General features: G+C 42.9%; 1 protein-coding gene across 4 annotated transcripts in view; it reads left to right on the top strand.

Annotated features, from left to right (window-relative positions):
* The window catches only part of kcnq1.1 (potassium voltage-gated channel, KQT-like subfamily, member 1.1), a 283,894-nt gene that overhangs the window by 48,302 nt on the left and 221,766 nt on the right, over positions 1–13,826 (top strand). For all 4 annotated transcript variants that reach the window (XM_088610908.1, XM_088610905.1, XM_088610907.1 and 1 more), the window contains exons 4-6: positions 11,131–11,257; positions 12,262–12,340; positions 13,055–13,151. In XM_088610908.1, the coding sequence (XP_088467034.1) occupies positions 11,131–11,257; positions 12,262–12,340; positions 13,055–13,151 (303 nt within the window). The remainder of the gene's footprint in view (positions 1–11,130; positions 11,258–12,261; positions 12,341–13,054; positions 13,152–13,826) is intronic.

Raw genomic sequence — 13,826 nt, 5'->3', positions numbered from 1 at the left:
TCCAGTGTTTCAGTAGAAAAAAAAACTCTTGCTCGGGTTCGGATCAAGCAAATTTGTTAGGTTGCTGAAAGGTTCGGTTAAGTCCAGAGCTGAACTGGAATGGAACCAGTAGGTATTACTCATGTAATGATCTAAATCACTAATTTCCCATAATTGTTGTGCATATGAAGGAAACGTAAAATAAGTAATTGCTTTACAAAAATCAAAGTTATACAAGTGTGGAGGAACTTAACATATTTCAATAAGGGTGGCTGTGTCAATTTACACCATGAAAGAAATGTCTGGTTCTTAGTCTTTTAGGGCCAGGTTGTCCACCAGGTCTCTCTCTGAGTGTTTTCTGGTTCTCTAAGCATCCACACGTGAAGAGTGGGGACAATTTGTTAAATGGGTCCCAGTAAGCAGAAAATGAGCTTTAAACCTGAAGACACACCAGCCCTCCAGGATGGGGATTTCCTATACCTCCTTTAACCATACAAATGCCTCACTTCTGAGACACTAAAAGTTCTGTAAAAGTAGGAAGAACTGTTTAAGCGGGCTGTGTGTAGACCCGTGTCTAATAGACAGGTATCTGCAGAAGGCAATGAAATAATAAGAAACGTCAGATTCTAAAGTAAGGTAGGGATCCTACACAGAGCAGGCCTGTGAAGTCCTCAGTATAGTAACAACCAGATGAGCCTAATGAGCTGAATGTCCTTCTCTCATTTGTAACCTTTCTTACGGTCTTATTCAACAATATTGGTCATGCTGTCTCATTCCAATTGTACATTATCGTACTAGAAAGAATCGGAGGCGTTTGTGATGCATTTGTCTTGAGTGGAAAGGGGAGCTCTTGCTCAGACACATTTGAAAAAAGACCCTAAATGTTAGTACAGCTCCTATTCTAGGAAGTTGCACAGGCACTGTATGAGAGAAGGGCAGCAGGTCCTGGTGCTTTTATAAGGATCAATTGCAAAACCAGTATTTCCTTTGATGTTAGCAAATTGTTGTGCCATTAATGTATTTTTTAACTTATCTCTGTAGTTCGGTTTTACATTACTGTGTTCAGGTTATTGAACAAGTACTTCATTTTAACACCAACCTCTGCCAGTAAGGTGACCTCAGTGGTTTTCTTCTTCCTATTTTCTCCTTTAAAATGTGAATTAAGATCAGTTGGGGGGATTACACAGGCACTCTGTGGGTATTAGTCAAACACTTAGTATCTCTTGTGTTTGAATAAATCCAGTTTTTCTGCCCTGAGTCAGTGGTAGTTAATTTATTTGGCAGTTCTCCCTCATCCTCTTCCATTCATACAGTATATCCTAGATTTACAGGCTTTGACTGTATTCCAGTTATCTGCCAAACACCCAGGAAACCTCATCTTCAGCTTGATTAGCTTTAGGTTTGGGGACAAAAATACCATAGACTTGTAAAGTGTAAAAAAATAATTTGCTAATTGGAGTTTGATGCCTTTGGCTTGAGACCTTGTTTGGCTTTTCGAGCCGATGACAGCAGCAGACTGAAGACTCTTAGGGCGTATGAAAGCAGCGACAGAGCTTCAGGCCAAAAGCAATTAAGATAAAGACAGTGGGAACAGGACATGTGAAAAGTTCAAGCTTGAGCAAAAGTCAGATTGCCAAAAAAGCAAAGTAAGTTTTGAAAGCTGTCTTGTTTTTCAGGATGAAGGGATCCATTTACTAAAGAGTTGGGGTGGATCACACCTCTACAATTAAATCTATTAATACCGCTAGGCAAGATCGTATTTTGTCTGGGGGGCTTGAAGAGGGTGAAAGTGCCAAGCAAGTTTTGGGTGCCCCTTTGACACGAGCATTTCCATAGCAGCAAAGTTATCCTTAACTCAATGCTTTTCAATGCTGTCTAAATCAGATTATTATAGAGAACGTACAGAGAGAGTTTTGTGGTGTAGAATGGTCTATTAAAGATAAAAAGGAAATTCTGCTGCAGTTAACTTCTGTAGATTGTTGAAAAGCTGGAGTCTTTTAATAGGGCATGCTCTTTTACAGGCTAGAAAGCTGCAGTATTGAAGGGCAAAATTGGCACAGATCATTAACAGGGATAAAACGTGATCCCCTTTTCCGCCTCTCTCCTGCTCTTATAAGTATGTTAGAAATTAATATTTCTAAAGTCCAGCTGAATGTTTTTTTCTATTTTTCTAGAATCTTAACACCTCTTCTCTAGATGTAAGTCCATCACATCTTAAATTATTTGAATTTACCCCACATGTTTCCATTTTTAGCAAAACCCTTGGAAAACTAGTTAGTGATATTTTATGTGCATAGGAAGCTAAAATTGTATAAAAATGAATATGGTCAGTAAGAAGGATTTTCCAACAAAATTCAAGACAGTTCTAATGCTTTTGGTACCTTAAACATTAAATGGCATAACATAATAATAATAACTGTTTACTCTTATATGGCCCTCTTCTGGACACTCCACTCAGAGCGCTTTACAGGTAAAGGGGTCTCCCCTCCACCCCCACCTGGATGATGCTCCAGTACTCTCCCCTCACACCAGCTATCAGTGGGGAGGAGAGCAGAGTAATGAAGCCAGTCCATAGATGGGGATTATTAGGAGGCCATTATTGGTAAAGACCAGGGGGAAATTTGGCCAGGATGCTGCTACACCCCTACTCTTTTTTTTAATGACCACAGAGATTCAGGACCTCGGTTTTACTTCTCATCTGAAGGACGGCGCCTTTTTACAGTATAGTGTCCCTATCACTATACTGGGGCATTAGGACCTACATAGACTGCTGGCCCCACTAACACCTCTTCCAACAGCAACCTTAGTTTTTCCCAGCAGGTCTTCTCTCCAGGTACTGACTAGGCTCACACCTGAGCTTCAGTGGGCTGCTAGCTGTGAGCTGCAGGGTGATTTGGCTGCTGGCAGTAAATATGAATGAGTGAGGTGAACAAGGTGAATGATTATATACAATATGCTTGGAACAGTGTGGAGGACTTGCTGCTGTAACTGCCTCACATTCTCTTCAAACACCAGAATGTGTGTTGATGTTGGAAACGTGTGAGTGTGGCCTGAAATCGAGGGAGCTAGTTCAGTTGAATGGACATCCCCATCAGCACTGCAAGCTTGGCAAAGCGCTGCTTCGCAGGGCTGAGGCAGGGAGCCCTGCGATCACCCTGCAGGCGTCTGTGGTTCCTCTCCTCCTGCCTACTGTCCCTCTCGCAGCAGACACAGCCTGCCTGATGAGGGCGAGGGCAGGGTGCCTGCGATGTGCCTGGATATGTGCGTGACCCCGTGTTGCCCTCTCGTTAGTGGTTCCTGTGGATATCGGAGAGATATTCCTGGGTTAAAGACGAGGAGCCGCAGCCCAAGCTGACACCAGGGACTGTCAGGGGCTCGAGGCACAGCGCTGGTCTTCGACTCTGTTGATGCAGCTGTGCACAGAAGCATGTTGGGAATTCCCTGGAGACGAGCTGCATGGTAGAAATCAAAATATTTTTAAAAGCTGCTTAAAACGCTTCTGTAGAACAGGGACTGCCAGGCCTGCTCTGGTCACACTGAGAAGATCCGATTTTTATTTGATCAACCCTTTAAACAAACTATTAATTACCAATAGTTGTGCCTACTATTGACATTTTATATTACTATCAATAACAAAAATAGATTATGCTACAGCCAATGTTACAAATTTTTAGATAAACTGTACTTATTGACTTAATGGTTTCTGAATATTTTTGTTAAATTTTAATGAGGTACTTAAAAAAGTTCATTTCTTTCTTTGTTATATGTTAAGAGTATATTTTTGTCTACACACAGTATATTTTTGTCCTCATTCTAATTTTGCTGTAGCTGGTATCGGGGCAGCTTGCAAGTAATCCTCAGTTCCTAACACCTGGAACAATTTTGTTTTGACCATATAAGCAATTGATTTGTTCATTTATGTATAGTGACTATATCACATACCTGTATATAAATGTATTATTTATAATTAATTAAGGAGGGTCTGTAGGATTGTGTTTTCACTTTGACATTTGACAGTTTTGTGTCAATGACATTGTGCATTAATCAAACATTAATCAAACATTATGATTCCATATTGTTGTACAATTAAATGTGAAAAAGTCTGAAGCAGGTGAATAATTGTGATGACCGCTGTGCTTGATCATCTGAAATGAAAATGCCAATGTAAATCTTTTAGCTCTCAAGGACTGCAGATGACTGTTCTGGACTTAAATAATCAAAAATCCCACGTATTCCAAGTCTTTGCAAATTGGTGATTTGAAGGTGACCTGTAACACCTGCTGGCTTGTTGGCCACCTATGATGTCGAGGGTCAAAATAATGGTAAACTGGACATCCATCCATCCATTTTCTAATGACGTTACCAATACAGGTAATAATCAGCTGGAGTCTATCCCTGCAAGCAACGGGCACGAGACAGGAAAGGACGCCAGTCCATCACAGGGTACACAGAGAAACAACCACGCACGCACTCATACCAGGGCCTATCAACCTGCCAACCAGAGCTCCTGGAGGAAACCTGTGCAAACACAGGGAGAAAACATGCAACTTCCACGCATATTGCACCCCAGACTTTTTACCCAGCACTGCAAGGCAGCAGTACTAACCACTGAACTTGCATGGGCCAATAGATAACAGTTTTGTTAGTGTTGCAATAAAAACTCTTTCAGAAGAAGGAAAGGGTAAACTTGTCCTTCATGTGACAAGAATGGGACATGCTGTAAATAGCACACGTGAAATCTAACGAAGGGCAGCTAAAGTTACTTGAAAGTTATAGATGTTGGCTGTTTTTCGGAGGCATTAAGAATTGATGCTATTTCATCACTTGCTGTCCTCATTCTACTGCAGCTGATTCTAAGGTCAGGTGACAGAGTGAGGCACTACCTGCTCGGGATGGATACATGTGTGTTTAGGAGGGGTGTGTCTTTGTTTCCATCTGCCACTGACAGGAGAGTGATCAATTGTATTCTTCCTATGTCTTTTGACTCATTCAATGTACTACTGTTTCTGACAGTAGAGTAGGAGTCCATCTGCTACCGGATGAGTGTGAGAAGGGTCTATTGATTATCTGTTGATTCTCTAGATTATCTAACATGCATTTGTAGGTAATTACCATTTTGGTATTCTAATAGCATCAGGGCTATTGATTGAGTGAGCATCATTACTCAGTAGTAAGTCTCCCTTAAAACCATTAAAGCGTATTTTCAGAACATAAAGCATGCTTAGTCCTCCAAGCACCTTATCTTGCATTGTTAAGGTGGAACTCTGTTTTTTCCAACTATTTAGTGAAGAACAATGATTTTTTTCCACATATATGTAAAGATATTTTTTTTCTCTAGCATTAATATAAAAAGATTACTTAAAAATAATGAAGAACAAACAAAGGTTAATTCCATGCTGAGCAGTAGAAAGAAGAAGCGTCTGAGCCTTCTTCAGGTTTGTGGGGCAGAGAATGGGGCAGCCGGGATAGAAACCACAGGAGGACTGCCAGGGCAGCTGGGTGGGGCGCACAACTGAGGAAGTGTTCGTTGAAGGGAGGTCTATGTGCGAAGTGTGAGAAGCTGAAGTTTTAATTTAGTCTATCATTGAGAGAAGGGGAATGTGAAATCCAAGTTGAAGGATAATTTTGTCTTCTAATGCCTTTCTAAAGTAAGAGTCCTGAAATCTTTGATCCTCACAGCTCTGACATGGTCCCTGAAATGGTCAACCAGTCTTCTTGTGTCTAGCTGATGTAAATGCCTGGGCACTTTTTGCAAGAGATGCAGTGAATGAGATTACTCCATACACGTGATGTTCTCCGATTGGGTCGGACACAGTTACAGTTACAGTTCAGATAAAAACTAAACCTGTGACACATCTGTTTTCTTACAGCTTTATCGAATACAGGGTTGAGATGGAGTTAGACCCAGGTCCTAACCCAGTAAGCAGTGGGTGCCAGGCTGGGTACACTTTCGAGGGGACTCCAGACACACACACTCACACCAGGGCCAGTTGTCCCAGAAGCCAGTTAACCTACCAATATGTTTGGTCTGTGAGAGGAAAACACAGTATCCATAGGAAAATGACGTGAGTGCAGGGAGAACATGCAAACACCACACAGACTGTACTCCAGGAATTGAACCCCAGCGGTGTGAGGAAGCAAAGCTAAGCACTGTGTTACAGTTCAGGTGGGTAGCTGAGTCAGCATGCGTAGGCTGCAAAGGAACAAGTAATAGGTTTATTCCATGCTGAAAAAAAGAAGAAAGAGAACACAACGTTTCGGCCGTGGAGCCTTCTTCAGGGAACAAAATTCAGACAAAGAATCACAGTGAGCAAGACTGCATAGGCATCAGCCTAATTAACAAGTAACTACAATATTAACACAGCACAACATTACTTCATGGCTCGACATTGATACATGTCCAGTATCAAAATCCCTTTAAACATTTTTTCATTGTTACAATGTGCTATTTAGAACAAAAAGGTCAAAATGTCAAAATCTCTTAATACGAGGCATACTGTGTTTGCAATGATTGTTTTGTTGGTACCAGTCAAAGTCATCTTGGATGCAGAGCTAATGACTTTCCCATGTTTGAGCACAAAGTGAGAGCTGCGCTATTGAATTATGCCAGATATGAGTTATGACTTGGCTGAGGTGCCATCTGTTTTGCAACTCTGGAAATCGTGGCGCTTTTGTCCAAGAAGAGTGAGCAGAGTGACACCGAAAACATGGGGGCAAATAAGCTCTGAAAAATGAGAGGGGTCTCAACTCCCAGCATGGGAAACAAGGCATTCGGACTGGAAAGAAGCCAGCAAAGAACCAAAGGTTACCTTGTACAAATATCCTCACATAATAGCAAAAACCAACAGGACCTGCCCAAGCGCAGTGGGCAGACGGACACGCAGGCGGTGCTGGAAACGCAAGGACATCCTGGGGACAAAGGGGCAGACAGGCCTCAATGGTGACTGGCGGCCTGTGTCGGAACGGCAGGCAGGCATGTGAAGTGGACAAGGGCGGTTTCGATTGGCTCCGGGGAGCGGGGAGATGGGCCAGTCGGCTTCATGCCAAGAGGCATTTTTCACCGCTGATGCAGAGATAAAGGGCCACTGCCCCAGCAGAGACCTCTGCTTCTGAGGGAACACTGGGGGTTGAAAGAGCACAAGCTGTTCTGCGTGGTCCTACATAACTTCCCCCTGTATCCCCGAGCAACCGTAACGTACCCCTTCGCCCCCCCCCACCCCCTGGAAACTGGCTCAGATGAGAAGGCATTTTCAATATCGCAGCCCTCCAGCAATCCAGCACCAGCCCTAGGGGGGGAGTGATACATTTCTTGCCAGTGTTGTTCTGCATGACTGCTAAAGCAGAACTTTGCGTGTCCCTCCCCCCCACCTCAGCCTCTCAGAAACTGGCCTGAGGCGTCATTCCAGGTTTTAAACCCCCCAACACTTAGCCCACCCCCAGGCCTGCCCTCTGCATTCACATCTTTATGTTTCTGTCTTAATCGTTTGGAGACAACTTTTAAAACAAAGTTAGAGGGCCCATCTCCCTCTTACTCCAGGGCACACGTCAAGATACAAGGCAAAAAGAGCCAAGCAACTCTTGAGTTAGGCCTGCATCCTGCCCCTGTCAGCACCTCACACTGCAGTCTTCTGTTTCCAGAGCTGTCACTTTGCTTGCTGTCTAACCTTCGTAAGTAAATGCGTTCTGACTGTGTGAAGCACAGAAAGCTCTGTGGGCTTCACTGGACCCTCGATGTTTGATTTTTCTGACAGAGTGCGAAAAACATCAGCAGTTGGCAGATCTTTTGCTTATTGGGCTGCCTATTACTGAAAGTCTGTCCAAAATCACATTGGCATCAGTCTGTCTGTTACTGATGCCAATAATCCCCCTCTATGAATTGGCTACATTACTCTGTTCTCCTCCCCACTGATAGCTGATGTGTGGTGAGCGTTCTGGCGCACTATGGCTGCCGTCGCATCATCCAGGTGGAGCTGCACATTGGTGGTGGTGGAGGGGAGTCCCCATTACCTGTAAAGCGCTTTGAGTGGAGTGTCCAGAAAAGCGCTATATAAGTGTAAGCAATTATTATTAATTATTATTATTATAATTACTGATGCTCTTGAGTCAGCTGCCTTTCCTGAGTGCCAGGTGTGCATGTTTGAACGCAATCAATTAACTCTGTCTCACTACACTAGAAAGCAGGAATGAACATACTGACTTGACTTCTAATCTTGTTTTGCTTGTATAAAATCAAAGCAAGCAGCCACAATGTTTTAAACTACATTGTATATTTATCTTTAAAATACAATTTTCCTAGGGATTTGTTGAAAAATATCCATGTTTCACTTCAAAAAATGCAATCAGTTCAAGTTTACTTTGATAACACCATTAGGTTCTTTTCAAAATACTACCATAGTGGACATTTTCAGTGTTATTTTAGTTGAGATTTCATATGGATTTTAAGGTGAAAGGACCATAACCCCAGCACAATACAGTGCAGCTCGTTATTGTGTCTTCTGGCCTTTGCTTTGACCTCTGATAAAATAACGTCTCTGCCCCAATGCAAATTGCACTGAGTGTCTGTTGCGTTGAATGGCTGGGAATGGCTATCTCTTTGGTGCACATTGCAAAAATACAGACAGATGGGCCATTAATTAAAAGAGGACCAGCTCATTTGCAAAACAAGCTCCAGTGTTGAACTGGGAAGATCTCCATGTTAGAACAGGGAAGATGATGCACACTGGGCCATCTGTGTGCTGCTCGCTTATTGACCCTGGAACCTCGTCCAATTCCTTCTTCAAGGATGTGTATGAATAAGCAGCCAGCAAATGGCCACTTAGTGCCCCACACTCTACAAAACACATTCCAAATCACAAGTTTTGGGTCCACAGTTTGGAAATGACTGTTATTATAGAGACAAAACTGAATTCCCTGGGGTGGGTTTCAACACTGACACAGAACTAACTCCTAGGGTTGGCTAAATATTTAATTGGCAATTATGTTTAATCACTTGTCTAATTCATGATACCTTAAAAGTCTTAAAAGTCTATTCATGGAAGTTCTGATATCCTTTTTCTTCATATACTTCTGAGGTTAATCACTTTTACTGGCCTCCTTTCCAAATAGTAATCTTTTCTCCAAACTTTAATGTTTGATGTTAAAGCATCTAGACTCTTGATGAAGCCCTTTATCATAACCAGTGACCTCAGCCTGCATGTCCAGAATAAACATAGCATTCTAAATTGACCTAGATTTTAAGGCAGTACATGAGAATCACTTCTTAACTTGATTGGCTAAATAAAGATTTTATTATTGCAAGTTTAGGGCAGCACTGTAACACAGTAATAGGTTTATTCCATGCTGAAAAAAAGAAGAAAGAGAACACAATGTTTCGGCCGTGGAGCCTTCTTCAGGTGAACCTGAACCTTTATCTCTGCATCAGCGGTGAAAAATGCCTCTTGGCATGAAGCCGACTGGCCCATCTCCCCGCTCCCCGGAGCCAATCGAAACCGCCCTTGTCCACTTCACATGCCTGCCTGCCGTTCCGACACAGGCCGCCAGTCACCATTGAGGCCTGTCTGCCCCTTTGTCCCCAGGATGTCCTTGCGTTTCCAGCACCGCCTGCGTGTCCGTCTGCCCACTGCGCTTGGGCAGGTCCTGTTGGTTTTTGCTATTATGTGAGGATATTTGTACAAGGTAACCTTTGGTTCTTTGCTGGCTTCTTTCCAGTCCGAATGCCTTGTTTCCCATGCTGGGAGTTGAGACCCCTCTCATTTTTCAGAGCTTATTTGCCCCCATGTTTTCGGTGTCACTCTGCTCACTCTTCTTGGACAAAAGCGCCACGATTTCCAGAGTTGCAAAACAGATGGCACCTCAGCCAAGTCATAACTCATATCTGGCATAATTCAATAGCGCAGCTCTCACTTTGTGCTCAAACATGGGAAAGTCATTAGCTCTGCATCCAAGATGACTTTGACTGGTACCAACAAAACAATCATTGCAAACACAGTATGCCTCGTATTAAGAGATTTTGACATTTTGACCTTTTTGTTCTAAATAGCACATTGTAACAATGAAAAAATGTTTAAAGGGATTTTGATACTGGACATGTATCAATGTCGAGCCATGAAGTAATGTTGTGCTGTGTTAATATTGTAGTTACTTGTTAATTAGGCTGATGCTTATGCAGTCTTACTCACTGTGATTCTTTGTCTGAATTTTGTTCCCATGTTGGAGACTTGAAATCAATTTGATACCTAAATGGTTTTTGACTGATTCTTTAATTTAGAAGTATTTTCTAATTCTAAGTGGTAAGTACACCTGCCTGTAATCACTATATTGTCACACACACACTGCTTTACTCCTTTTCATTGTTCATTTTAAATTAACTGGCAATAATTCATATATGAAAATGTTCTAAAGTCAATTGTTGTGTTTACACTAACTTTATCTCTCTGATTTATTATGGTGTTCTTTGTCTGGCCGTGACATTTTTTTAAATGATCAGTTTCTTTAAGGTTGGTTTAATTCTTTTTCTATATTAAATTATTTTAATTGTAAAAATACAACTGCTTTGAATTCCTTTTTTAGCTACATATGTGGAGAGAGACAGAAGTCTTTGTAGTACAATGGTACCCGCAGTTATCATCGCCGCTTGTCCAGTGCAGGATCACAGTGCCGAGAGCCCACCTCATCACTGTGAGCAGGACACAGGCACACCCACTGCAGGGCCAGTTCCGCAGGATCCAGTTAACCTCCAAGCATGTTTTTGGATTCTGGGAAGAAACCCGTTTAAACATGGGGAGAACATGTAAACCTCATGCAGGGAACACCCGCACCGTGAGGCAGCAGTGCTAACCCTGTGCCTCCAAGCCACCGTGTTCTGTGATGTTAATTGAAAAGTGAGGTGATTATATTAAGTGAAATGTCAGACTGTCACAGACGAGTGTTTCACATGCAGGCTGACACACGGAAAGCAGATATTTATACCTCTCTGATGCACAGTGGACAAGAGGGAAAAGTACTGTACTGTCCCCTATTTCTGGTGGTGCTCAAGTTAATATCTTAAGAGCACTGCAAGGTTGAACACAAAGTGTCGCGACAGGGACTTGGCGTGGTTTTCCTCGCGGCGCGGCCTGCTGGTCTGACCTGGGGCTGTGCTCTGTTTCGCAGGAGATCGTGCTGGTGGTTTTCTTCGGGGTGGAGTATGTGGTGAGGCTGTGGTCGGCAGGGTGCCGCAGCAAGTACGTGGGCTGTCGGGGAAGGCTCCGCTTTGCCAGGAAACCCATCTCCATTATTGGTGAGCAGAGCAACTCGCCACAGTGTCACCCCTGTTGTTCTCCAGCACGACATCGCCCCGTTCATCCCCTGAGCAAGCACATCATCTCTGAACCAGCAAAGCAGGAACGGCCACTCTACTGCACAGTGTTTTCCAGCAAGGGCACATTAAAAAACGCGCTACAACCATTCAGACTTCTGAAGCTCATTTACAGTTTATGGCAAAAATAGGTTCTGCTGTCAAAGTACTAAAGCAAACTATTGGCCCCTTCACATGAAACAGTATTCTTCACTCAGCAATAAGTGAATCAAAGATGTGTATGCAAAGATGATTAATAATCCCGACTTCTATGTAAGACTCAAGATTCCTGTGCTTCTGTATGTGACCCTTTTTCCTGTGCTTGAGTTGATCAATAAGTTGTGTTTGTGATAGGCTGCTGTATTACTTCAAAAGGACAGACGGATCTAAAAAATACCCCTTTTAAGCACCTGCGTGTGGTGAGGCTTGCACGCTTGCGGTACTGCTCAGACACTACTGGGAATGGGGGAGGGCAGGGCGGATGGGGAAAGAGAAGGAGCCTCCAGATAAGGGAAGAGGGGACGCCAGCGGCCTGCCTGCCGATCAGGGAATAAGGAGGTGTGAGATGAATGGGGTCTAGCAGTCATGGGAAAGTAAGGCGCTCAGAGACAGAGGGGAGCGTGAGGATTAACTCTCGAGTTCCACTTTATTTGTCCAGCACCCCCAATTGTAGAGAGAAAACTAGCCAATTTCAGCTTTGCAAGGTTCTTCACGGCAGTTATGTGGTTGATTAGAACAAGATGAATACAGCAACACTAAAATGGGGATAAAGTTTTATCTGTTCTTGTTCTCAGAGTTGTTTCCCTGTGATCTGTGTTGATTTTAGATATATCCTCTTCCTCTTCAGATGACTTCCCTTTAAGTTAGAAGAAAATGTCCTCCAGTGCTCATTTTACCTACGTGCTGTTTACTAAGACTGTCAATGTGTTGCTGTTCTCTCCCCTCAGATTTGATTGTGGTTATTGCCTCCATCATAGTGCTTAGTGTGGGATCCAATGGACAAGTGTTTGCCACTTCTGCTGTCAGGTAATAATGTTTTCTAACAGTGTCTGTGTGTGCTCCCTGTTAGATCGTTCTAGATCTACAGTATGCATATAGTACTGAGTATTATTTCTGTCATTACACATGACCACCAAATTAGGTTGTCAAACTTCTGTTAAAAGCTGTTTAACCTTTAAAGTCAGTATTAAAAACTTTCAAAACATGGTTAATATACAGTACCATCCTATTTAGTCTCATTTCTGTCACTCTTCAGAGATTCAGGGTAAGTGTTGAAAATACGTCTTGTTCATTTGTTTCTTTGTTCATGTTTTAAATTCCAATGAGCTTAGAATACTTCATCTCATGGCTTCATCTCAAAACAGACTTCTTCCCCTCTTCTTACATTAGAGAGAATCTGTTTAAAACCTTTAGTGTAAAATCAGCCTGTAGCTGGAGCATTCAGACTCTGTGTAGTAAAGCTTTCTTAACACAGTAACAGCACAATTTTTACTTCAAAAAGACTGTACCTCATTTGAAGTGAAACTTTAAGTTTAGCACATTTGCGTATTTTTAAGCCTCCACTCTGCATTGCCAGGTTTACTTTAGAAGATTCTTGGATGGGAATGGGGCAAAGCAGTGGTATTAACCTGGTGGTATATCACGTAGTGTAGATTGTGCCTCAGCAGCCTTAAGAACCTGCACCAAAGCAAGTTTGCTTTAACGAGCAGAGAAAACCGTTCTTGTCTCCCTGCGTTCCAGAGGGATCCGGTTCCTGCAGATCCTGCGAATGCTCCACGTGGACCGTCAGGGGGGTACCTGGCGTCTGCTGGGGTCTGTTGTTTTCATCCATCGACAGGTGGGCCTCCCAGCGTGACACTTTAATCACAGGGATTAGGCCTCTTGCCTTGGCACAACCCACCCTGGTCTCCAGCCTCCTGCTTTTGTCTGGGGAGCAAACTGCGTGTTCAGGCCACCAAACGGGTTATTTCTTTTGGCTTGAGTTTGTTATTCAATCCTTCACTTCTCCCACAGAAAGGGGAGTGGGGGTTAATGGAAGAAATCTACTTCTCGTAAAATACGCTTTCTTACTTGAAACACAAGAACATAAGACGATAATAAAGGATACAAACGAAGGGAAGCCATTTTGTCCATCTAGCCCAGTACTGTAGCTAGAAGTTAATTGATCCCAGGATCTCATACAGTTATTTCTTATAAGAAACTAGGGTACTGGCTTCAACCACAAGGCTGGGTAGCTTGATTCACACTCCCATGAACCTTTGGATAGGGATGTGCCTCCTGTTCTTATTTTATGTATACTTCCACGTAGTTTCCCCTTGCATGCTCTGGATTGAGTTTAACCATTCGTGTTGAAGAAGAGCTGTGAGATGACTTTGTCAGGGCCTTTGAGGAATTTGAATACTTGTATCAGGTCCTCTTCTAGTTGTCTCTGTTAAAGCTGAAGTAAATTCAGTTCCTTGAGCCTGTCAGTGTAAGACTTGAGTAGCCACAGTGTATCTTGTTGCTTCTCAAT

The sequence above is a fragment of the Lepisosteus platostomus genome, chromosome 18 (assembly GCF_059453375.1).
Source record: "Lepisosteus platostomus isolate fLepPlt1 chromosome 18, fLepPlt1.hap1, whole genome shotgun sequence".
Lineage (NCBI taxonomy): Eukaryota > Metazoa > Chordata > Actinopteri > Semionotiformes > Lepisosteidae > Lepisosteus > Lepisosteus platostomus.
Note: the sequence above shows the minus strand (reverse complement) of the source record. Positions and strands in the feature narration are given on the sequence as shown.